A 23,899-nucleotide genomic window follows, 5' to 3' on the forward strand; every position below is an offset into this window, starting at 1 on the left:
AGATGCCATAACTAACGTAAGGTAAGCCCAGCCAGCTAATGATACTATGATGAAAGCATAAGTTACAGAACATTTATCCTGTATTTAATCACATTTTGTAAGTACCTGTCAGTAAATATTAACGTGACGGATGGTTTTCTAAGATCAGAATTCCCATTTAAGGGCAATGGAAATCATGTTTGTGTGCATCTAGACTAGGAGAGCTGAGGTTATATAAAAATACCAATGACTATAAACCTCCTCAGAACTTGCAACCATCTTTTATTTACTTCTGACAAAGGAATTTCATCATGAACTTTACCAGATGAAAACGTTCATAAAAAAGTTATTATAAGGTCATATTCAACCTGACCTGAATAATAATATCATCAAAAGAAGAAATACACTTTAAAAAAGTCTTGCTAAATACAAAGATAATTATCACTAATTACAGTTTATGATCACTTTCCAGGAAGCACATATTTCTGTGCAAGATAGGATCAAATAGTTTTTCTCAAAATGCACTATTAAAACAAGGTTCCAGATTATCATTAGAAGTTTAACTACATGACAATAAGTGGGTACATATGCACACACATATGTGAATGTATAAAACATGAGTGCTTACTTCATGCAAGGCACTGTTAAATACTTTATTGATAAGTTTATGGGAGGCTTCACAAATATGGCAAAGACAGAATAAGTGTTGAAAAATGCTTATAAAAAAGGCAGAAAGATCCAGGAGGAGCACGTGCTCTAGGACTTGGCTTTATGGAGAATGGCCTGTGGCTCAGCAGCCAAGGCAGCCCCTCTAAGCCTGTGAGAGACGCAGACACTCAGCCCCAGTCCAGACATCTTGAATGAGAACCTATGTTTTTAAAAGATTCCAACTTATTTCTATACATATTAAAGTTTAAGAAGAGCTGTTAGGAAGATAAAGGTGAGCATACGGGGAGCAGGGAGAACATACAATTAGGACAATTGTAAAAGAAAAAACCTAGCTTCAGAGTAGGAATATAAAGGACAACAGAGAATGTAATGGAGAAATATTTTGAAAAATTATTGTGTTTCTTTTATCTTCTGTATTTACATGAAAAATGGGAAAGAGGCAGATGGGGTACATGAGCGCCATCCAGACAGACATGGATTAAGACAAGCGGCTGACCTTCCAGGCGCTACACGGCAGAGGCTGCGTGATGGTCTAGGAGCGCCTGCACAAGGCAGGTGGGGATAAGGGAGGCGGGAGTCACCTCCATCCTGATCCCCTCTCTGGGCCAAGGTTTTAGGGTGAACGGTATGTCAGAGAAGATGAAGAGACTGCCAAAGGCAGAGGGGCCTATTTGGGATCCTGGGAGAACAAGGTCGCCTAGGCAGCAACACAACCAAGCAGCCTGGTGGAGAAGCGAGGTTCTGCAAAGAGAACACCTGAGCTCATCAAGTCTCCGCAGCGTCTCGGCACCACCGCAGAATCAATGCAACAGAAAACCTTCCACATGCCTGAGGTGACTGGAGCGGCCAGAGCACTCAGGATGGCTAAGACCTGGCTACCATGTCCTGGCTCTGCAGTGAAGGGCTGGCTGGGGAAAAGTGAGATCAGGAGTGCCACAGCATTCAAGAGAGACAAAGAAGGGACAAGACAGCAAGAGAGATGGTCCTGGCTGTGACAAAAATGAGACATAATGGACCAACAAGGAGGTTCACACTTAAGCAGTGGATGCCAGCAGACAAGAAACAAGCTGGCTGCCAGGGTCATGGGCACGATGGAAGTAAATGAGGATCCCCCGGAGAGATCCAGGAGACCTTCCCCACTGCGTGTGTGTGCACACGCATGCACGTGCACACATGCACACACACAGCCCCCAAATCCTAAGCTGAGGCCACATAAGTAAAGGGTGGAGGGAGGCAAAAAAAAAAAAAAAATGCACAGGAATAAAGGGAACCATAAATAAGCTTCATGTTGCTGGATGATAAGAAGTGAGGCAGGAAAATAAAATATTTAGAAACTGAAGTCAATGAAGCTTCTGACTAACTGGATGTGAATGCAGAAAAGAAGTCAAGGACTGGTGGTGCCACAAACTAAGAAGAAAACAGAAGGAGAAAGTGTTTGACTAAGTGGGTGAGTGATGATGCCTTTCGTTTTTGGAACATAGTGTTAAGAAAAATTAGAAATAAACCTGCCCTCCACCTTCAACCTGCAAGACTAAAAGAAAAACTGCTGGCAACCCAGGGATTCACACAGACCATGTGCTGGTTAATATACGCTCACGACTGAAAATTCCAAGAGGATATAACCTACTTATCATGAGAGACTGTCAAGACACTTCAAGTAGCTAAACCCCCCAAAATTCAATTTTTCGCAAAGAGACTATGAAATAAGTGTAGTATTAATGACAGTGACTTTTTTTTAAAGAGCTAGAAAATACAATAAACTATTTTTAAAAGAAAGATTAAAAAGAGTTCCTAGAAACAAAAATGTCACCATTAACAGTAAAAACTCAATTACGCTAAAAGGCACATTAGTTTATTACTAAGGAGAGAAAGTAAACTAGCGGATACCTAAGTAGTACAAAAAAATAGGGAGATAAAAAACTGGAGAAAGGTTGATACAGAAGAAGCCCAACTAATTATAAAAGAAATTCCAGTGTACTGAGACTGGTCCTAAGATATCGTCTCTTTAAAAAAAAATATTGGTATGAGTTACATGAGTATCTGTTGTATTTCCCAGTACTTCTGAGTCGTTGAAAAAGTCCACAATTTTAAAATAAAAACCAGTTTAAAGAGTGAATGGAAAGTGAAAAAGTAAAGAAGGGAATGCAGCCTAACATTTCAAAAAGTTGAGATGATAAAATGTGAGATTAAAATTATTCAAGGAGGGTATGAACAGTTTTGCTTGGATTTTATTACTTTTAATGGTGGGCATGTCCTGAGAACGTTTATGGACCAGGACACAGGAGTCTTTAAAGAAGTATAAAGACGGCAGAGAGAATCAGGGAGGACGGGAAGGTCCGGGAGGATGAAGGGGTGGGGCGAGTGCCGAGTGCTGGCCTTGAATCAGTTCCACCAACTCCACTGACCGGTATCACCACTTTTTACTCTCACAATACTTCTCCTGTGGGCATGTCTTGATTTGGTTGCTGATGACAGAGGCGCACAATTTGTGAAAACTCAGTAGATCAATTTAAAAATGCACAGAATTGTATGTAATTCTTAAATAAGATTAGCTTCAGAACTACCAATCAGAGGGCAGTTTACTTCTAACTACTATTATATTACATTGGTCTTAAGTGCCATCTGCATACAGGTTCCTTGCTTCTCAAACACATGAAAGGCTGTCAAGCAAAAGGCGTATGTCCACACAAGAAAAAATATAATATAGGTAAGTATATTACTAGGAAAAAAATACGGAAGGTACCTTAGAAAGGCAAGGTAAATAGAGAAATTCCAGGTAACTCAAGGCTAAGTCTTAAGGAACTCCTTTGAAAAATTATTAAAAGGCATGAATACTGTCACAGATTCAATGCTTCATTGTTTCTGTTATCACTTTACAAGGAATGCTGCTTCTCTTAAAAATAAGTACATGGTAATTCTGGAGTTTTCTTAGGAATCTCTTTGAGTTATCAGCAGAGGGAGTTTCAGAAAAGTTTTAAAATTTGTGGGAAATAATCATAAACTTCCCTGATAAATGGCACAGTCATTTGAATCAACTCAACGTTTCATAATTTATACTAACAGCTGTGTTCTATTTTAAGAAAGATAAAAGAAAAGTACTCAGGAAATTATTGTATTTATTCTAAAAATGGGTAATAAAATCAAGATAAAATTACTTTTAAATCATTTGTAAAGTTTTATAATTACTTAATATTCACTCTCTACAGAACTCTTCGCCTAACACAGATACTGACCTGGTCTATTCTCAGTAGGGAGTCTGTTAAGAGAAATCCAAGTCCCACAAGGAAGCTGTGGTGGGATCAGAAACTAGTAATTACGACTGATTTCAGACTTTTTGACATCTTTGCTATGTATACACCCTTTGCTAAGAAGAGCCAACAAAAGTAATGTCTGTGACCATAAATGGATCAAACTGCAAGGAGTCAGGGCAAGAGGGCTGATCCCAAAGTGTCTCTGAAGTATTTACAGTAACAAGCTTCTGTTTATTAAGAAGTTACATGCCCTGCTCTACTGCAGCTGCATCAGCTTACTTTGTCCCCCAGCCTTATGAGGTAGGGAACTTCATTATCTGGCTTTTATAGAAAAGAAAACTGAGGCTTAAAGAACTGGATAACTTGCCTAAGGTCTCAAGGAAACCATTTTGCTGCCTAAGTTCTGGGTCAACCACCTTTCCCAACTGGAGTCTTCCTGCAGAGCTAAAAAAACAAACAAATAAAAACAAAACAAAACAAAACACACCTTGGAGGGATAAAATTCCTTACATGTGGAAAATGGTAAGAAAACTAAACTGTAAAAAGCAAAGTCTCTTCTGGATTGTAGGTTTCTGTACAACACAGAGCTACGGCCAATCAGGAGCCAAAGTCAGCTCAGAAACACATGAAGGAAATGAGCAGATTTATAACCAGTCATTTCTGAGAGGCTTGCTACCCCCACCCTCACCCCACAGATAAGAATGAAGACCTCGCTATTAAAACTCACCTCTCCTGCTACGTCTTACACCACTTCTCCTTCATTTTCCATGATGATGAGTTATCTTTATGTACAATTTATTTCCCTAAGTAAACTGTAAATTCTCTTAAGGATCTGGTAAACTTAAGGCATAACTGGACACCAAACACATGGGACACAATTTACAACTGCCACGAATGACAATTCTCACACAGAAGGACAGGTTAAGACGTAAAGAAGACTGTAGTGAACGTCTGAGCACCTTGCTGGCTCCCGAAAGCCCAAGTTATGCACACCCACATTGTCCTGCAGGACAGATACGGTGTGATATTATATGTAATGTCTGGTTGCATTACTGTGTGTATTTTAAGACAGCATTCAAATTAACATGTCAATTAGCAATGCAACAGCCCTGTTGAAAACAGTGTGTCCAGAACAGACAAATATAAAATCCATATTTTACTCCACCATTTAATTTACCAAGAATCAAAATATTTTTTCTCATCAAGAAACAAGAATTTGGTCCTCTAAATTAACTTCATTTTTTTAGAACTCTGTTAGGAATAACGTAGCAGGCTTCAGTTACTCTAACCAGCAAGGTATGAAAGAGATAAATGGGGATGCAATGGGCCAAAATTCACTGAAATTACCCAAAGCATAAGGAAAATACAGCAACTTTTTCCCTTTAAAAGGCTATTACTAACAATTCATCATTTGACTAGTCACTCATTTAATTAAACTTTATGAAAAGACTAGTATGTGTCACCTCATTAGGTGATAAACAAGTCGGACAGGATTTGTGTTCTGATGAAGCTAATCCCCATGAGAGATGCAACAGGCAACAGACAACAAAGAAGTAAACATATGAGGTGATTTCAAAATGGTGTGATCTGGAAGGGAGAGGAAGGAAGACTACTTTAGACTGGACAGTCAGGAAGAACTTCATCAAAGATGAGTCAAAAGCAAAGTCTTTTTCTTACACACAACGTCCCGAGTGAGATGCCATGATTTCAGTACGAAGCATCAGAAACTCGTGGTTCTGCTGTTCCCTGGACAGTCATAAATTACAAAGGACCAAAGAATATAAAATTACCATCTTCATGCATTCCCTAGCGTTGTATATGAGATGTCAATGAGGATGCCTGAAGTAGGGTGTTGCTACAACGAATCCTAGAACTGTGGACATGGCTTTGGAATTAGGCAATGGGCAGAGGCTGGAAGAGTTTTGAGCAGCACAATTGAAAAGGCCTAGGTTGCCCTGACATGCTGTTAAGAGTACAGATGTTAAGGGCTCTCCTAGTGAGGGCTCAGAAGGAAGTGAGGAACATGGTAAAGAAACTCCTGCGATCTTAGAAAATACCTAAACCACCATGAACAGACTTTCTACATGCTGCTGGGGAGGACTTGGAGGGAAAGAGGGGAACACGTTATTAGAAACTAGAGGAAAGAGGATCCTTGCTGTAGAGCAGCAAATCTTAAGTCAATTATGTCCTGCAGTTTACAAGTGGAAAGCAGAACCTGAAGGTATGAACTTGGATAAATAGACGAGGAGCTTTCCATGCAAACTGTTGAAGGTGCGACCTGTTCTTTTCTTGCTGGTTATAGAAAAGCGGGAGAGGAAAAGATAAATTAAGAGACTACAAAATGAAAAGAATGCTGTAAAATCACCATCACACAGGCAAAAAATAGGCTGATAAATGTACTCAGCCGCAAGCATGTGCTACCTTTCATTAAAAAGGAAGGATGACTTGAAGGGAGGAGTCCAGCGCCCAGAAGGTGAAACAGGGAGTCCCAGAGGATTATTCCTAGGCCTTGAAGCCTAATGCAGTCTGCAGAGTGCAGAGAACTGATGACTCCTTTTTTCTTTCCACTTTCTCCCTTTTTGAACGACTATAACTGGTACCCTATGCCTGCCCTCCCATTCTGCCCAACAGTAAGCTGTATTCCAGGAGTCATGTTTTCTAGTTTCATGGGTTCACAGATAGAGAGGAATCTGGTCCCAGTCTGGATTACACTGAGAATCTTACCCGTTCCTGAGTTAGATTCTGAGATCTAGACAAGATTTGAGAGGTCGAGTTGATGCTGTAAGAAGTTGAGAATTTGGGAGATGTTGGGATGGGGTAAATGCATTTTGCATGTGGGACGGACACCAATCTTTGGGAACCAGAGGGCAGACCACAGGAGGCAGAATGATAGCCCCCGAAGATGCCCATGTCCCAGTCCCTGGAACCTGTGAACATGTCACCTGATGAAGCAAATGAATTTTGCAGATGTGATTAAGATAAGGATTTTGAGATGAGACTGTTATCCTGGATTATCTGGGTGGGCCCAAAGTAATCACAAAGGTCCTTATAAGTGAAGGAGGGAGGCAGAGAAAGTGAAGCTATAAGAGAAAGACTTCACCAGCCATTGCTGGCTTTCAATAAGGAGAAGGTGCCATGAGCCAATGAAAGCTGGCAGGCTCTAGATAGAGGCTGGAAAAGGCAAAGGCAAGGATTCTCTTCTACAACCTCCAAAAGAAAAGCAGGCCTGCTGACATCTTGATTTCAGCCTGGTGTAACTTTCCGATCTACAGAAATATAAATTAATAAATTATGCATTGTTTTATGCCGCTAAGTTTATGGTAATAAACATTCATTTTAAAATTATTTTTGCCCATTTCTGTTAAGCTTTTAAATTAGTATTTAACAAATTAGGACAGAAAGCAGCCTAAGCACTGTGAGATTAGGTGCAGCTGACCCTAGCTCCTACAACTCAAATGACATCTGGGATCCGAGCTTCACCAACGTCACACTCTGGGAAGTCACACACTGGGTAACTGCATGCCAGAACAGGTAACCAAGAAATATGTAACCTAGAAATGTGACAAATACATTCAGGTCTTCCCATGTGAACCTGTGGTATCTTGAATTTCTCATGGCAGAGAGAAACGCATAACAAAATAAAAATTAAGACTGTTTGGATACTCAACTGTTGTCTTAAAAATTACAGAAATCTTTTTCAGGTTTAAATAATACCTCCCACTAGATCCTGTCATTGATAAATTAACAAGACTCCTGCTCTTTATTTATAGCTAAAAGGCCAAAAGTAAAGATTAAAAAAAAGAGATCTATCCTTACCAAAAAAAATTCTTTTAAGGAAAAACACTACAAAGCTGTAACAACATAGCAGACCCTTCTCCAGTGAATATCCTCTGTCATTTTCTCAAGTTTATCTAACTTATCAAATAATGACTGCCTTTTCAAGTTCTGATAAATATAAAAAAAAATTGCTTAAACCAAACAAGTTACTTTTAGTTACCATGAGCTTATTTTGGTTGTCACTTCCTCATTGTTTGCACGGTTTGGCTGGTAGTTATTTATTCCCATCAATACTGAAAATGGTAAAGTATAAGGTTTATATTCTAGGTAAGTCCTTATCCTATGCAAGATATTCACTTAACATAATTAAGAACTTAATATGCACATGACAAAGTATAAGGGTTGTTAGGGAAACGGATGACTCAGGGAGATCCTGCCCCTGAAGTGCTCACACTAGTCGGGGAAGGAGGGCATAAAGCTAAGTAACACCAGAAACCACAGTGCAAATACGCTCTGCTGTGTGCCAACTGTTCCTGCTTGGAGGAGAACAGTGCCCTGAGGAAAAGAGGATAAGGACAGAGGGAAGCCAGGTCCAGAAGAAAGTTTCTATTCTGCAGGCAACGGAGAAATCAAGAATGGTTTTCTGAGCAAGAAATTAGCATGATACCTACAGCAGGAAGAACAGGCTAGAGGCAAAGACCAGAAGCAGGGGAGTCCACTGGAATTAGGCTGCCAGGGGCAGAGGAGAATGTGAACTGTAAAAGTGAGAGTGAAGAACAGAGGATACAGAAAAGTCAACACTTTCAAAACATATGTGAACACCACCTGTGGCTTCTATCAGAGTAACTGCTAACACAAGGCAGATGAGGGAGAGAGAGGCATATTACCTGCTGAAACACCAGGTCCATTCACTCACTTAAGGAAAGGGGCTTTCTGACACCTAAGATCCCAAGCCAATTTAAGGAAACAGCTACAGCAATGCAAAATCAGAAGTCCCACAATGCCAGAATTTCTCAACTAGGGGAGTCATAGGGCAAGTTTAAAGGGAGCAAAAAAAAGATTAATGGTGTAGTTTCTCAAGTAGCTGGTGGGTGGCAGTAATGGAAAAATATTCACCAAGCACAAGAGATCAAGTCCCTCACCTCATTTTCAACCAACTTGTAATATTTGAACCGAGTTAAAGGAGATAAAAGGTGTGGATTTTTATTTGTTTGTGGGAATGAGTGGAGGGAAGGAAAATGAGGTGGAATGAAGGAGAGTACCAAGCTCAAAGCTTCACACTGAAATGACTTATGAACAATTAATTCATGAAAATTTTACTTAGATAGAATCTAACCCCACATGTCTTTGAAAATTATCATAAAATATTTAATAAGTACCTATATGCACAGCATAGTCTCACTGAAACAACAGTCTAGGCCTAATGGTATACCCTTAAAAGGACAAGTTGTAATATCCTCAAAGACATAACAATAATGATGATTTCCCCTGAGACAATTAGCCATATATACTGGAGAGAGAACTTCCATTATTAAAATGTTTCTTTATTTAGGATTATATTCTAATACTAAAGCCTGAAAGCTAAATCTAAAAGGCTTGAACCACCCAAACCCTGACCTAATTTCCTTTAGGTCAGTGATTAGACTAGGTCCTTTTTTTTTTAAAGGCCTAATTCACTGCTCCTAATAAGGATAATGAAGTACTTCTGATTTAAAAGATACACATATATATAACAGACATCCAGTACCTAAATCTTCTTACTAATAACATTTGTCTCATATCTGAATTTCTCAACCCAGGTGTCTAAAAAGACAATACATGCCTTAAGAAAAAATGAAATATAATGAACTATTTAATATGCTGTCTTAAATGTAGTTTAGAGGCTTTAAGCCTTAAATGAAAAAAAAATCATTTGATGAGAAAAACAAAATGACTTAAGAGGAAGGAGACCTGATGTAAAGAAAACTGACATTGGTAAGTTACCTACAGAACATTTTATATTTCTAGTTGATTCAGTTGCCGAGTTTTATATGGAATGATTTTACTGACCTGCTTACACATACAACTTTAAACATCCAAAAAACAACCAAAGGTTAACACTTCACTGCTAAAGTCAAATTAGGGGGGAAAAATGTTTTCAAACATTCCAAGAATTAAGATTTGTGAAATAAGCCAGCATTCTATTTATGGAAAGTAGAGTGTTGGAACTCTGGGCAAAAGGGTAGAGCAGAAAGAGAGTAAGACAGATAAGGAGGAGGAGAAGGGGAGAGGGAGGGGCAAGAAGGGGAAGAGGACTGGGAGGGAGAGAAGAGTGTTGGGCCAATAAGACAGGGATGTGACAGGATTTTTACAGAGAAAAGATGTAGGGAAAAGCAGAGGGCTAAAGCTAGAAGAGACTTGAAGGAATTCAGTTATCCAAAGATTAAAAAAAAAAAAATCATTTTGAAAGCTTTCTAATGTTACTGGTGTGGAGAAACAAAAATTCCCTACTTCTAAAAATCACGACTGTGCTACACCTTTATCTTGACTCTCACTACAGTTGGCTGTAGAGATACAACTTTTGGTTCTATGTTAGACATTCAACTATACTTGTTAGTCTAGAACAGTGAATCTTGGCCAAGATTAAATTTTGCTCCTAGTGGTCATTTTTGGGGGTTATCTGGAAACATTTTCTAGGGTCACAGGTGGAGGGGACTGCCAACTGGCATCTAAAAGGTGAAGGCCAGAGATTCTGCTAAACGTCCTACAATGCACTGGATTGCCTGCACAGCAAAGAATTATCCCATTCAAAATGCCTGAAGTGTTAAGGTTAAGAAATACTGATCTCTTCTGAATATAAGCAAAATCCAATTCCTTGGACCTTTATGCCACTCCCATCTCTCTAACATATCTATTTAAAGCACAAAACACCAAAGGACTCATTTTTCAATTGCTTTAAACATGGTGGATGGCTGGCTCAAACTGAGAGTCACCCAACACACTGAAATAATATGCCAGAGCAGGAGTGCAGAAATTGTAGGAAAATAACTTTTTAATCCTTTTTTTTTCTTTCCATTTTTATCTCAAGCACATTCGATTCGAAAGAGGAACATCTACATGTTTTCATATCAAGGTGTGTCTCTTCTGTGCTTAATACACTAAAAATACACCGACCTCCTCAAATGACAGTATTTCTTATTAACGTAAAAACTTAAGTAAACAGTATTAAATGAGGAAGATTTATGCTGGGGGTGGGGGTGGGGGGTGAAGAAAGCCACCAGGTCTTTAAAATGCAAAGTTATTTCACAGTTTGCTTGCAGAATGACTCAGATCATTAATACTTTTAGTCATCCCAAGTTTGCTGCTTCTAAACCTACTAGTAATGGAGAAAAAAACCCACCATTTTTCCTGCAGTCATTAAGCCAATGAAACAGAAGCTTACTGAAAACAGGTTCGTGCAATAGTATTTCTCTTTTATTCTGTTATAAAAATAAAAGCAATCACTGGGAGTGCAAATGAAGATTCCGAGAAATCTTTCACCTACTTAACTACCTGGAGAAGGGGGAGCAAACAAAAGAAAGCCCTAACTCATACATCTACGAATGTAGATACATCTTAAACTGTGAATATTTTCCTAAGGTATCTCAATCATTCTTACTTTTTTCACGTTCCCTCCCTTCAAACAACCGGAAAAGACCTCCACATAGCGTTTCATCTGAAGAACACTAAGAACAAATAAAAGCCTTGGGTGTACCTGGCAAATCTCATTCATCAGAAACTGTGGCAGCTGAGAGAGAACCCAGTTGTCCGGTGTTACCCATTCGCACTTTTCACATCGGTTTTCACCGCTCGAGTATCTTACTGAAGCCAATTTTACCAAACTTCGGTGGCTTCCAGGTCCTCACAGTATAATCAAGTATCCAGCACAGCCTACTTCCTCACGCAAGGTAACTATAATCAGTGCTCCTTTAACACTTACTGAGTCGCCACAGGAAGTTCACAAGGAAGACACATTTCAGCCCCACGGAGGCCCCACAAAAGGCGCACTGATTTCACAAAACGTGGCACTACTGACATGGAAAAAACCACAACCTCGATACGACACCTAGTGGGGGGGCGGTGCTTTTATTTTCTTGTCGTTAATGCCCTTTCATCTTTGTAAAGCTGAGGTAACTTCAAAGAAAGACGTTACTCGCGATCCTCGGCTCCTCGCGCGATCCACACGAAGGCACGCGAGTGAAGGGAGGCTCCTGCCCCATCGCGGGCGAGTCCCCCGCCCGCCAGCGAGGAGGGAGGAAGGCACCGGGGAGAGGGGTACCCGCCTCGGCGCGGCGCCGCACCAGCTCGCGCTCCCAAACCATCCTCCCGCGCTACAAGATGCGCCCTCGGACGCTCTGACACGTTCTCTCCAGGTTTCCCAACGCCGAGGAGCCCGCAGCGGCCGCCGTGTCGCGCCCGGCACACGCGCCCGGCACACCCGCCCGACCCCCAAGGCCCCTGGCCCCGGGGCGCCCCCGCCCGCCCCCTGGCCCGGCGTCCGGCCCGGCAGCCCTTACCAAGAAGGAGCAGCTTGACCTCGCGCGCCGCCTTCTCGCCATCCTCGCGGAGGTTCCGGTCGATCATCTTACTCCGCTCCACCGCCGCCTTGTCCTCAGCGCTCAGCGTACAGCCCATTGTGCCAGGAGAGAGAGCCGGCCGCCGCTCCCTTCAAGTCCGACGCGCCGCCTCGAAACACAGGTGAATTCTATCTGGATGCGGGCGTTCGAATTCCTCCCGACGCCAGCCACACCACCCCCACCCACTTCCAAGCCGGAGCGACGAAAGCGATGTCTCCAACAGAGCGAGCAGCACCGCGCGGCTCTTCCCAGCTGCCGGGTTCCGTTCCTCGCCTCCCTCAGCAACCCCAAAGTCTGGGTTCCGAGCCTTGGGTACAGCGCCCGCCGCCCTCCTGCCGGTGGCCGCGCTGCAGCCTCAAGAAGCCCGGCGGAGCTCAGCGTCCGCGCGCCGCCGCGGCCCCGCCCCTGCCCGCCCCTCCCGCCACCCGGCGACCACTCCCAGAGCGCGCGCCCGCGCAGCCGCGGACCCCGGAGCCGCGCAGCCCCCGAAGACCGGCCACCCCCGCGCGCGCCGGTGGGGCGCGCTCCCGGAACCTCGAGCTGACCGGCGATCTCCCCTACCTCGCTTCCTCCGCGGGCGTGTGATAATTTCTTCCCGTTTACTCACACCCTGGGATGTGTGCGGACCTGCCCCTTCGGGGTGCGGGTGGGAGAGCTGCCAAAGTTGGAAACCGAAAAAAGCCAGTCCTGGGCGTTTGAGCATGCCCAGCTCCGGCAGCCGCGCAGGGGCTTTCGAAACGTAAACCCCTGTCGGCCGGTCTTCAGGGCTGTGGGAAATAGAGGGAGCTGGGGAGCGAAAGGAGCCGCGGCGAAGGCAGAGGTAGGGACAGCTCGGAACAGAAAAGCCTGGGGTGGAGAGCAGATCAACTTTCTTCCGTTTTTTTCTTTCCTTCTCTCCTCCCTCCTTCCATCCATTCTCACGGTCCTTTTGACAAGGAGGGAACATTTTGAAGGATTTCCCCAAACCTGAGAAAATGTAAAACAAAGAATCACAGAGTATACTTTTAAATGACAAGACCAATAAAACATACCCACACAAACATTCTGCTCCACGACATAACCGACCTCCTCTGGAGAGTCATCTAAGCTTTTAAGCCAAGTTCTGAACCAAGATTTATGACCATGTTCGTAAACCATAAGCCACAGGGCATGTCATTCCTTCTTGCAGGCCTTGGCTTTAACTGACATGCAGTTGATCCACATTATGGCGGATCCACCTCCTCCCAGCTGTACCTGGTCTGGGGGAGAAAATAGCTCCTGAAGCCACCGCGCAAAGAACAAGCGAAGGTTTAAGATGTGGTCTCTCCCTGTCACTTGCACTACTACACCTTTCCCTTACAGACATCGCAGGAGATGTTGATTGGTTAGAGGATGGGATTGGTGGCAAAGAAAAACATCTTTGATGCGTTAACAAATTAGGAAATGGCTCTTTGATTTCCATCTAGAAGTCTTCCTAAAAAAAAAAAAATTCTAAAAACTGGGCTTGAGTTTTCAAAAAAGGTAAAGCTGAGCTGATACTACAGGAAGAAGTGCTTTAGAGTGGATCTTCTAAGCAAAGCCTGTAGGCTAGCAGAGGGTGCCAGTTTCCTCCTAATGCGACATGCCCTTTCCTGTTCTCCTGCAGGAGTCAAACCTGCTGAGCTCAAGAGATGCAATTTCAAGAACTGCCTCAACTTTTCCTATGGCCTTTTGTAATATAACAACGAAAAGGAACAAGCCTTAAGTTGTACTAAATCACCTTCTAGCCTCTTTGTATTTCTTGGCAGTCTAAATGCTGATGTTCATCAGAAACTCTGTTATTGGACTTGACAGAGTGAGCTTGCAACATAGTGTTTGTGTATTACCATTTTGGATTATCTGTTATTGTCTTTCCTTTAAGCTCCCAGCCATATAGAGTGTGGGGAAGTAATTGCAAGAAAAGAGGAAGTAATCATGACTGAGAACTAGTGGAAATGACAAAAAAAAAAATGGTATTTTGAAGAAAAGAAGGTGTAACAATGATACACATTACCCCCCTCATTTCAGAAACTTGTCTAGTGAGGAGTTAAAATATATGGATGGATAAGAACTGAAAATTAGCTTTATTATGAAACTAAACATCTGAGAGGATGCAGAGTAATGGAGTGATCAGTATGAGAGGGAATTCCAAGAGGAGAAAGTTTTGAAAAACCTTTTGAAGGAAGCCATGACTGGGGGGTTGATGGGGAGTTTCGAGGGGCTTTTGTTGGTCAACTCAGGCTGCCATAACAAAATATAATAGGCTGGGTGACTTAAACAACAGGAATTTATCTCTCACAGTTCTGGAGGCTGGGAAGTCCAAGACCAAAGTACCAGCCAATTTAGTTCCCCCTGAGGACTCTCTTCCTGGCTTGCAGATGGATACCTTGTCACTGAGCTCTCACATGTGGAGAGAAAGGGCTCTAATCTCTCTTCCTCTTCTTATAAGGACACTAATCCCATCATGGGGCCCACCCTTATAACCTCATCCAAACCTAATTAAACCTCATTCAAACTTCCCAAAGGCCCCACCTCCAAATTCCATCATAGTGGGGTTAGGATTTCAACATACGAATTTGGGGGGGGGGGACCACAAGCATTCAGTTCATAACAGGACATATTTTGTTTGAGATGAATAACCAGCTAAAAGGATTAAAATGCAAAGTACATGATAGAAATAACAATTGTTTTATAATTGAAATGTAGTTTGGCTGTGAAGAATGATAGGAAGTGTGGCACAAAGTTGGAAGAGAGTTTTAAATGTTAAGGTGAAGAGTTAGACTTTATACAATGGGGACTAGATGTTCCTTACAGTCTCTTGAGTTGGGTAATAGGTGTTTTGTTTTAAAAAAAAGCTCTTACCAAATGGGGGTTATCAGCAAGTGGATTATGTCAATAATCCAGATATGAGGTAGTAAAAATCATTAAAATTAATAATTTACATAATTATGGTGTTGAAAATGTGATTCAACAACCTTGTCAAGCAGATGGAGCAGACAATATTAATTCATCTATTTTACAGAGAGTGAAACTGAAATGCAGAGGTTAAAGCAATCTACTTCAGAGTTCTGTTTTTCCTTCTGGACATAATGTTTTAAGTGACTATATTGAGATATAATTCACATACCATATAATTTATCCATTAAAAGTATACAATTCAATGGCTTCTAGTTATATTCACAGGGTTCTATAACCATCACAACACCAATTCTAGAACATTTTCATCACCCAAAAAGAAACCCCATATCCTTATGCCCCAATATTTCCACCCTACCCAATATACCAAGTCCTAGGCAACCAATAATCTACTTTGTATCTCTATAGATTTTCCCATTCCGGACATTTTATATAAATGGAACCATATTGCATGTGGTCTTTTCTCACAGCCTTCTTTAACTTAGCATAAAGTTTTCAAGGTTCATCCATGTTGTAGCATCTATCATACTTCATTTCTTTTTATTGCTGAATATTACTGAGCATCATACGTTAAGAGAGTTAGAGACACATGTTAAAAAGCAATTTGTACCCTAATGTTCATAGCAGCACTATTTACAATAGCCAAGACATGGAAACAGCCTAAATGTGCATCAACAGATGACTGGATAAAGAAGTTGTGGTGTATTTATATAACGGAATACTATTCAGCCATAAAAAAGAATAAAATAATGCCATTTGCAGCAACATGAAGGGCCCTGGAGATTGTCATTCTAAGTGAAATAAGCCAGAAAAAGAAAGAAAAATACCATGTGATATCACTTATATGTGGAATCTAAAAAAAAAAAAAAAAAGACAAACGGACTTATTTGCAAAATAGAAACAGACTCTCAGACATAGAGAACAAACTTGTGGCTGCCAGGGGCAGACGTGGGTGGGAAGGGATAAATTGGGAGATCGAGATTTGCAGATACTAATTGTTATATAGAGAATAGATACACAACAGGTTCATATTGTATAGCACAGGGAACCATATGCAATATCTTGTAGTAACTTATGGTGAAAAGAATATGAAAATGAATATATGTATGTCCATGTATGACTGAAGCATTATGCTGTACACCAGAAATTGACACAACATTGTAAATGGACTATATACATATATATGCACCAAAGGAAAAATAAAAAGACAGTTTGAGACACATTTAGCTGAAATCATCTAGGTCTTAAAGTAACTCCAAACTGTGTCATAAGGAATAACTGAAGAAACTAGGGATACTTAATACAAGAGTGGGAAGATACGAAGTAACATAATAGTTATTTACAGATGACTGAAGAAATACGAAAAATCAGAGAAAAAAACATCATCTGTCTGGATTCAAGGTGGTGGATTTAACGACTATGGAAGAAAACTATAGCAAACAAATTTTACCTTGACATAAAGAAAAAGAGTATACAATGTCCCCCAAAGGAAACTCAGAAACTCACTTATTCTTGACTGAGATGTAAAAATCTAGACTGGATGATCGCGTATTGGGAAGGATCTAGAGACAGAAGAACTTTTGGGATCCCTTCCAACCTTGACATTCTATAGCATTCAGAAGTCAAATGGGATTAGCATCAAAACTGAGATTAAAATCCAGAAACTTCTTCAGGCATCCAACCCTCTTCCTACCCATCCTGCCATCAGATACACAAGCAAAAATGGCAAAGGAGAGTACCTGAGATATGTTGGCTGGGTGTGTTGCTGGATTAGTGTGGCGATAAGGAGGAACCAGGGAAGAAGAGGATTCAGGACACACACACACACACACACACACACACACACACACACACACACCCCTTAAGGTCAGTGTGTATGTTTATCTGGCTAAGCTGGGAGCAGACAAGGGATGTGGACTTTTCTCCATTGTCTCCACTGTCTCCACTGAGTGTTTTGCCCTGTAAATAAGGACAGAGTTTGGTTTGGGGAGAGACTAGAAGTAATAAGAAGAGAGGGGCTAGGATGACATCTGCACCCGTCTATGGTGAGACATATGAAGGCCCCAAACCAAAACCATTTTTATTAGGGATGTTGTGAGATTCTGGGCAAAGGTTGAAATACAAAAGCTCATTAAATTATTAGTGAAAGACTTCATACAATGAGCAGCATTCTTTGGGTGCACAGGTTACAACACTGTGGGGCAGAGATAATGTGGAGACCATTGTTTCTGCATGGAACATACCACCACTCAGGTACCAGTGCACAGACGGACTGAAAGCATACAGACACAGTGGTTTGAGTATGGACATCACATGCTCCTGATGGCATAGCACCCCTGGAAATACTCAGCTTCCCTCAAGTAGCTTCACAGACAGCGGACACGGCAAAAAGGGAACTGAAAAAACATGAAGATATTAGGGAGTGACTTCAACCAACAGTCTGGTTTGTGAGCACATATGAATATGATGCTACTTTGGTAGAATCTCAGAAATATCGTGGAACACTTTTAGGATGCTTAATTTCCTGGTGAAGCAAGTAAGTCTTGGAAGTCACTGTCCATGAGGGCAAGGAGAATTGACAAATACAACAGTATGTAAGTAAAGGAGAGACGTTTAAGGAAAAAAAAAGAAAAAGGTTAATATATTCTCAAATGCATCAAAAAAAAAAAAAAAAACACCCCAGGGGACAAGTATAGAAAAAAAGGAATTGGCAACAGTATTATGGTAGAAGAAGCTCTATGCAGGTAATCATATAACCTTGGAACAATCTAAAGCTCTATTTTCAACTGTGTATCTGTCCTTGAAAGTCCCTTAACTTATATAAACTGCAATAACCCTATCTATAAAAGTGTGTGTGTTGAATTAGATCACCTGCAAGGTCCCAGGAATTCTGAATTCTTATGAGTCTATCATTTCAACAGGAGATGTTGGCAAAGACACCAAAGAACTTTGATGTACTGCTGTGAATGGAAGCCGTACCATGTACAGTTAAGGAGTGAGTCAATGCTGAGAATGCAGAGGTTAATGAGGAAGTTTTCCTGAATTTTCACCACAAAGAGTGGTGTGGGATGGTAGATGGAGAGGTGGGTTTGGGATTTGCTGCTGTTTCATTTAAGCCATGATTCTTCTCAAGTATTATGCAGGGGTCAAAAAGGAAACTGTTACCATACAAAGGAAACAACATGGCTGTCCCACATTCTGACCTCTGCTTCTGACTTTTCCATCTCACGTCCTCTGACACCTCATCACCCCCTGACACCTCATCACCCCCAATTCTTCAATCCCACAGAGACCTTCCATCCATGGAGCATATGCCTGCCCGTGTCCCTCAGGCCCTGTCATGTGATCATTTCTCTCTTTAGGCAACTGATGCATCTTGTACCAGGATCAAAACACCCTCACCACTGCATTCAACAAGAAAACCTCAAATTTGGTTAAATCAACCCTTGGCCAGTCTGTGTCTCTACAACTGAGCTTCACTGGAGAAAAACACAATCATCAGCAACTCCATCCTTCCATGTGCTCAGGCCCCAAGCCTGGCCTCATCTGTGATTCATCCCTTTCCCTCAAACACCTGAGGGAATCCTGTTTCCTCTGCCTTCACATATATCCAGCATTTGGCCAGATACCACCATCCACTGATCTATCCTTGCTTGAGATACTGATGGACTCTCACAACAGCCTGCTTTCTGGTCCCTTGGCCTCCACCATTATCCTCTATTTTCTATCTCGCAGCCAGAGTCAGCCTTTTAGAACTGTCACTCCTTTATTTAGAACTGTCCATTCACTTTTCATCTTACTTAGAGAAAAGCCCCACCTGGAGTTCTTATGATAACATACAAGGACTTACCTGGTTTATCAAATTCACCTCTTTCACCCTCCATACTACTTCCTACCACTCTCCTTGCTCTCTGCTGTTCAGCCTTACTGAGCTTCAGGCTGTTCTTTGAACTTGCCAAACACACTTGTCACTGGGCCTTTGTACTTATGCCACCCTCCCCCCAACCTGGAACACACTTCTGTCAGGTATCCGCTTGGCTCACTCCCTTACATCATTCCAATCTCAGTTCAGATGCCTTCTTATCAGGGGGACACATTACCTAACCAACCACCTGTCACTCTTCATCCCCTCACTACACACTGCCATTTCTTTATAACTCTTACCGGCCCCTTTCACTCTCTCCCCTTTGGAGACGGCCCGCACTCTGTCTATGGATGGTGTACCAACTTTTACTTTAATCTGAGCACCCAATTCCCACACCTCTTTCCTTGCCTTTCTCTTGCCTTATACTCTATGCAGTATGTATCTCTCTAAATAAATCCACCTTAACTCAAAAAAAAAAAAAAACTCTTATCACATCACATACATAGTTCTGTGATTTGTTTATTGTCTGTCTTCTCTCACTTGAACATAAATTCAGAAGAGCAGAGAATTTGTCTCTTTTGTTTACAGTTTTATCTCCAATTGCTAGAACAGAAAATACCCATAGTAAATGAATAAAGGGGAGGAGCTGGATTTAGAGTTTAACTCTATTCTTCCATGCCACTAATCTATTTACTCAACAATAGTAGTTGAAGACCTATCATGAGCCTTAGCACTGGGAATAAGGTGGTGAATAAAACCTATTACACTGGGGTGGGGGCAGTGGTAAAACAGAGATGCTAAATAAGTAGGTAAGTGGTACAATTAAAAATATTTGTAAGTGCTATGAAGATAACGAAACAAAGTGTTTTACATGAGAGTACACCAGTTCAGGTCTTCTGAGAAGCAGATGCCAAGAAAGAATTAGACATACAAGAGCTTTACTGGGGGAAGTGCCTGTGAAGGCCAAAGCAGAGAGGGGTACAGGGAGAGGTGGGGAGAATCTTCAAATGGGATGCAGCTCTGACACCTGGGGAAGGAGAGAAGGAAAGGAGGATTGGGTAGGAGGAACCTCAGATTATGGCGCAACTCTGAGAAAGTCATGGCTGGGCCAGCGGGGCTCCCTTCCTCTACCCCCAAGTAAATCTGCTCATTAGAGGAGCCCAGCCTTGGGCAGAAACAATCTGGGTCTAGCACCCCAGCTTGCTCAGTGACGGATTCTGGGCAGCCTCGGATGTGAACACTGCAGTGGAACTAAAAATGGGGCAGCTGGAGGTGGTCAGCCAACTACGCTCCCCTAAAGTGTGATCTGAGTGAAACACTGTCATGGCCACAACAGGGAGTGACTCTGAGGGAAGAACTCCTTTCAACTGAGTGTTCAGGGAGATCAATGCAAGGAGGTGACACTTTTGAACTGAGAATTGGAAGATAAAAAGGCACCAGATTTGGGGGAAGAGGATTCCAGTCTCTCTTATTGCAAAACACAAGTGCAAAGGCCCCAGGGTAGAACTGAGGTTGGCCTAATCAAGGAACCTGAAGGTCAGTTTGGTGAAAGCATGATAGAGACGATGAGTGAGGGAGGAAGAAGAGAGTGAGGACTGCAAGCTAGGTAGGGCCAGGTGCTCTAGGGGTGAGCAGACCATGCTAAAGTGGTCAGAATCTATTTGAACTTTATTTTAACTTGGAATTTGTAAGCCTCAGTTTTTTCTTCAAAACTGGATTTATCAGCAGATGTGTTTTGATGATTAAATAACATCATGTGTAACACAGTTCCTGGCACATCATGTGCTCATAGTTAGAGTGCTTTTTCTTTGTCAGATCTAACAATTTAAGTATTTTACACAAAAGAAGAGAGAGAAAAGTTTAAGATGGGGAGGACAAGTGAGGGCTTTGAGGGCAAAGATGAAGGGTTTGGATAAGATCCCAAGAAGAGAAATGACACTGTAGTCAAATTCATGATACAGTGTCTATTCGTACCTTGAGGAACACTGCTAAAATTTTGAATATATTTTTGTGACTCCTGTCTGCCTTGTCTTTTCCTGGTTCTTAAACTTCCTGCGTCTCTTTTTGAGAATAAGCCTAAGAATGAGGTCATGTCTTTTTTCTCCCATATTTGACCTTCCCAAGATTTCAAAATGCTGTTCTAAAAAAGGATCAAGCAAACCTTGGGCCAAACTTGAAACACAGGCCAGCTTCTCAAGGAAAGAGCCACCTGGCTTTATTAAAGTCTGTGTGTTTATTTACTACATTATATTGAAAAATAGCTATGTTGACACCTCTCCCTCAGTTGCTGCTGCCTGCTGGCTCAGCTAATTTTCTGTCACTGTAGCTCTCTCTTTAAACCATGAAACGTCGGTTTCTCTTGTTCAGCTCAGCAGGAGCTACAACAGAAAGGTTGATCAGGACTGGGATTAGGAGCCAGACCAAAGGAATTTGGGGAGGCACTGAGTGCTTTCCTGTGCTAATTACAGGTATCGGCGGCAGTATTATTCCAAGTCACGGTAGTAAGGAGTTCAGCATTTGTTGAATATCAGCACCTTATTAGACTATGTATGGATTAGGAACTGAAAAGGAAAAAAATATGCTTTATATTCAGTTATTAAGAAAGGAGTTCTTTGTAAGAATTCAGAGTAATCAGATGGTAATAAAATCACACTGAGGAGCTGTAAGGCACGAAATTTTCCAGATTTTTCCATATACTCAACCACAGTAGCATGCAGCATAGGAAGCCCATTAGCCAAATGCTAAGGATCAGACCCTGAATCTTCTGTGAGAACAGTGACTGGGGTAAATCTTACGTATTGGCAGAAAATCTTTGGTCACCCCTCCCTGGACCTGGTCTACCCAACTCCCTCTGTTCCCAGCTGACTGTTCGTCTGCCCCTCATACCCAGGGAGATAAACTCAGTTAACTCTGTAGACATGGCCTGGGTTCCAGGACACTGATTTCCTCATGGAATCCACACTCCCCTGGCCTGTCCTGCTTCTAGTCTCTGCGGGGTGGGGGCCTCTGCAGAGCTTCTCTCCCCCATCTGATGCGCTCTGGGAGGGTAAACGGGCTCAAGGCCGGCCTGGGGTCTGCTGTTTCTCACAAGCAAGCCCGAGTATGTTGGGCCACACAATTTTAGTATGTATTGACTTAGCCCTCAAAGCTTCAGCTCCATGTTCAACTTCATCCCTTCACCAAAGCTCTGCTTTAGACCCCTGGGGCTGCACAGCTGCTGACTGAAGACTGCTTTGATTCACAAAGTACTCCTATTCCTTTTCTAAACAGTTCTCTTTGGGAACTCCTGGGTGAGGAAGCACGCTCTGTCCACAAAGCACCTTCCAAGCATTTCTTGGTCCTAGAAAGTACAATGTAAAATAATTAACAAAGCTTTACACTTACCCTCTGAAATTCTCAAAGCAGAGGTGGACATCTGGTCTACATTAGGTTGGGTCACTAGCAATTGCTTTTTTGACAACAGAAAGTTTATTCTGAGAACAGTAGCTAAAAATCACAAAACAGAGCCAGAAAACTGAGAAAGGTAAAGAAAGGCATTGGCTCTTCCTTAGAAGTTCAGCTTCTTTAAGATCATCAAGACTCCTTTTTAACATAAAGTGGTTGCCTGAGGAAGTTTTGGAAAGCATGGGAAAACACTGAAAAGGAAGATGTAGCAATGGAAGTACTGTGATTGCCATGGAGTCAGTGTTCATTTTGAGAATGATTTTATTATCCTGAATTCTAGAAATGTGGTATGGTTAGTTTTATTTTTTTTTAATTGGGATATAATTCATGTATAAAATTCACCACTTTAAAGTGTTCAATTCAGTGGTTTTCAATATATTTACAAGATTTTGCAGCTGTCACCACTAATTCCGAGCCATCGTTACCACTCCAAAATAGAAACCTCATACCCCTTAGCGGTCATTCCCAATTCCCTACCCACTCCAGCCCTTGGCAACTACTAATTTTTTGACTCTGTGCATTTGCCTATTCTAGACATTTCATATACACAGAATCATACAATATGTGGTCTTTTGTGTCTGGCTTCCTTCATTTAGCATAATGTTTTTAAGTTCCACCCATGTTACAGCCTATAACAGGACTTCATTTCTCTCTATTGCTGATACCATTGCTCCACTGTATGGATATGCCACATTTTGTTCTTCCACTTATCAGTTGGTAAACATCTGGGTTGCTTCCACTTTGGGGCTAGTGTGAATAGTGCTGATATAAACATCTGTACACAAGTATTTGTTTGAATACATGTTTTCATTTACCTTGGGCATATACCTTGGAGTGGAATTGCTGAGTCATACGGTAACTCTGTTTAACTTTTTGTGGATCTGCCAAGCTGTTTCCCAAACTGCCTGCACCATTACATTACAGTCTCGCCAGCAGCGTACGAGGGTTGACGTGGTTAGTTTCGGAATCTTAACTCTTCAGTTCTGCTGTTGAAGCCAGATCAGCCTTTGTGTGATACTACAGTTTCAAAGAGGACTAACACAAACAAAACAATAACAACAACAAAGAACAAAAACAAATAAGAATTACTATTCAGTCTTTTTCTTTGACAATTTTAAGATTACTTTGGTCAAACTATTCTTATTCATAAGCAAAGGGCTATCACCTACAATGGTGCGGGTCACAGAACAGGAATTCAACAAATATATTTCAGATGAGTGGATGAATGAATAAGAGGTATCCTTAGTGGTTCACTAAAAGCATTAAAAAACATTAAAAGCATTTCATGAAATGCAGTGTGTTCTTGATTCTTGCTGCTATGGTATACTACACCTATTCTGTTGCTATCATAACATTTGAAGGAAATTTTAAAAATTCAGTGCAATAATGTGAGCCCAGGAGTGAGG

General features: G+C 41.7%; 2 protein-coding genes across 4 annotated transcripts in view; both read right to left on the minus strand.

Annotated features, from left to right (window-relative positions):
• Positions 1-12,680, minus strand: part of GNAI1 (G protein subunit alpha i1) — a 71,052-nt gene extending 58,372 nt beyond the window's left edge. The window contains exon 1 of one of the 3 annotated variants that reach the window (XM_031454770.2): positions 12,212-12,680. In XM_031454770.2, coding sequence (XP_031310630.2) covers positions 12,212-12,329 — 118 coding nt within the window. In that variant the 5' untranslated portion in view covers positions 12,330-12,680. Of the gene's footprint in view, positions 1-11,409; positions 11,572-11,634; positions 11,735-12,211 lie in introns of those variants that run through there. The other 2 variants (XM_031454771.2, XM_064487640.1) reach the window with 2 other exon arrangements.
• On the minus strand, positions 12,627-23,541 carry LOC135321667 (uncharacterized). Its single transcript, XM_064487387.1, has 2 exons — positions 23,309-23,541; positions 12,627-13,237 (listed from the first exon to the last, which is right to left on the minus strand). The coding sequence occupies exons 1-2, from the start codon at positions 23,343-23,345 to the stop codon at positions 12,627-12,629; spliced, it is 648 nt and encodes a 215-aa protein (XP_064343457.1). The 5' UTR covers positions 23,346-23,541.
• Between the last annotated feature and the right edge of the window lie 358 nt (positions 23,542-23,899).

This window comes from Camelus dromedarius, chromosome 7, assembly GCF_036321535.1.
Source record: "Camelus dromedarius isolate mCamDro1 chromosome 7, mCamDro1.pat, whole genome shotgun sequence".
NCBI lineage: Eukaryota > Metazoa > Chordata > Mammalia > Artiodactyla > Camelidae > Camelus > Camelus dromedarius.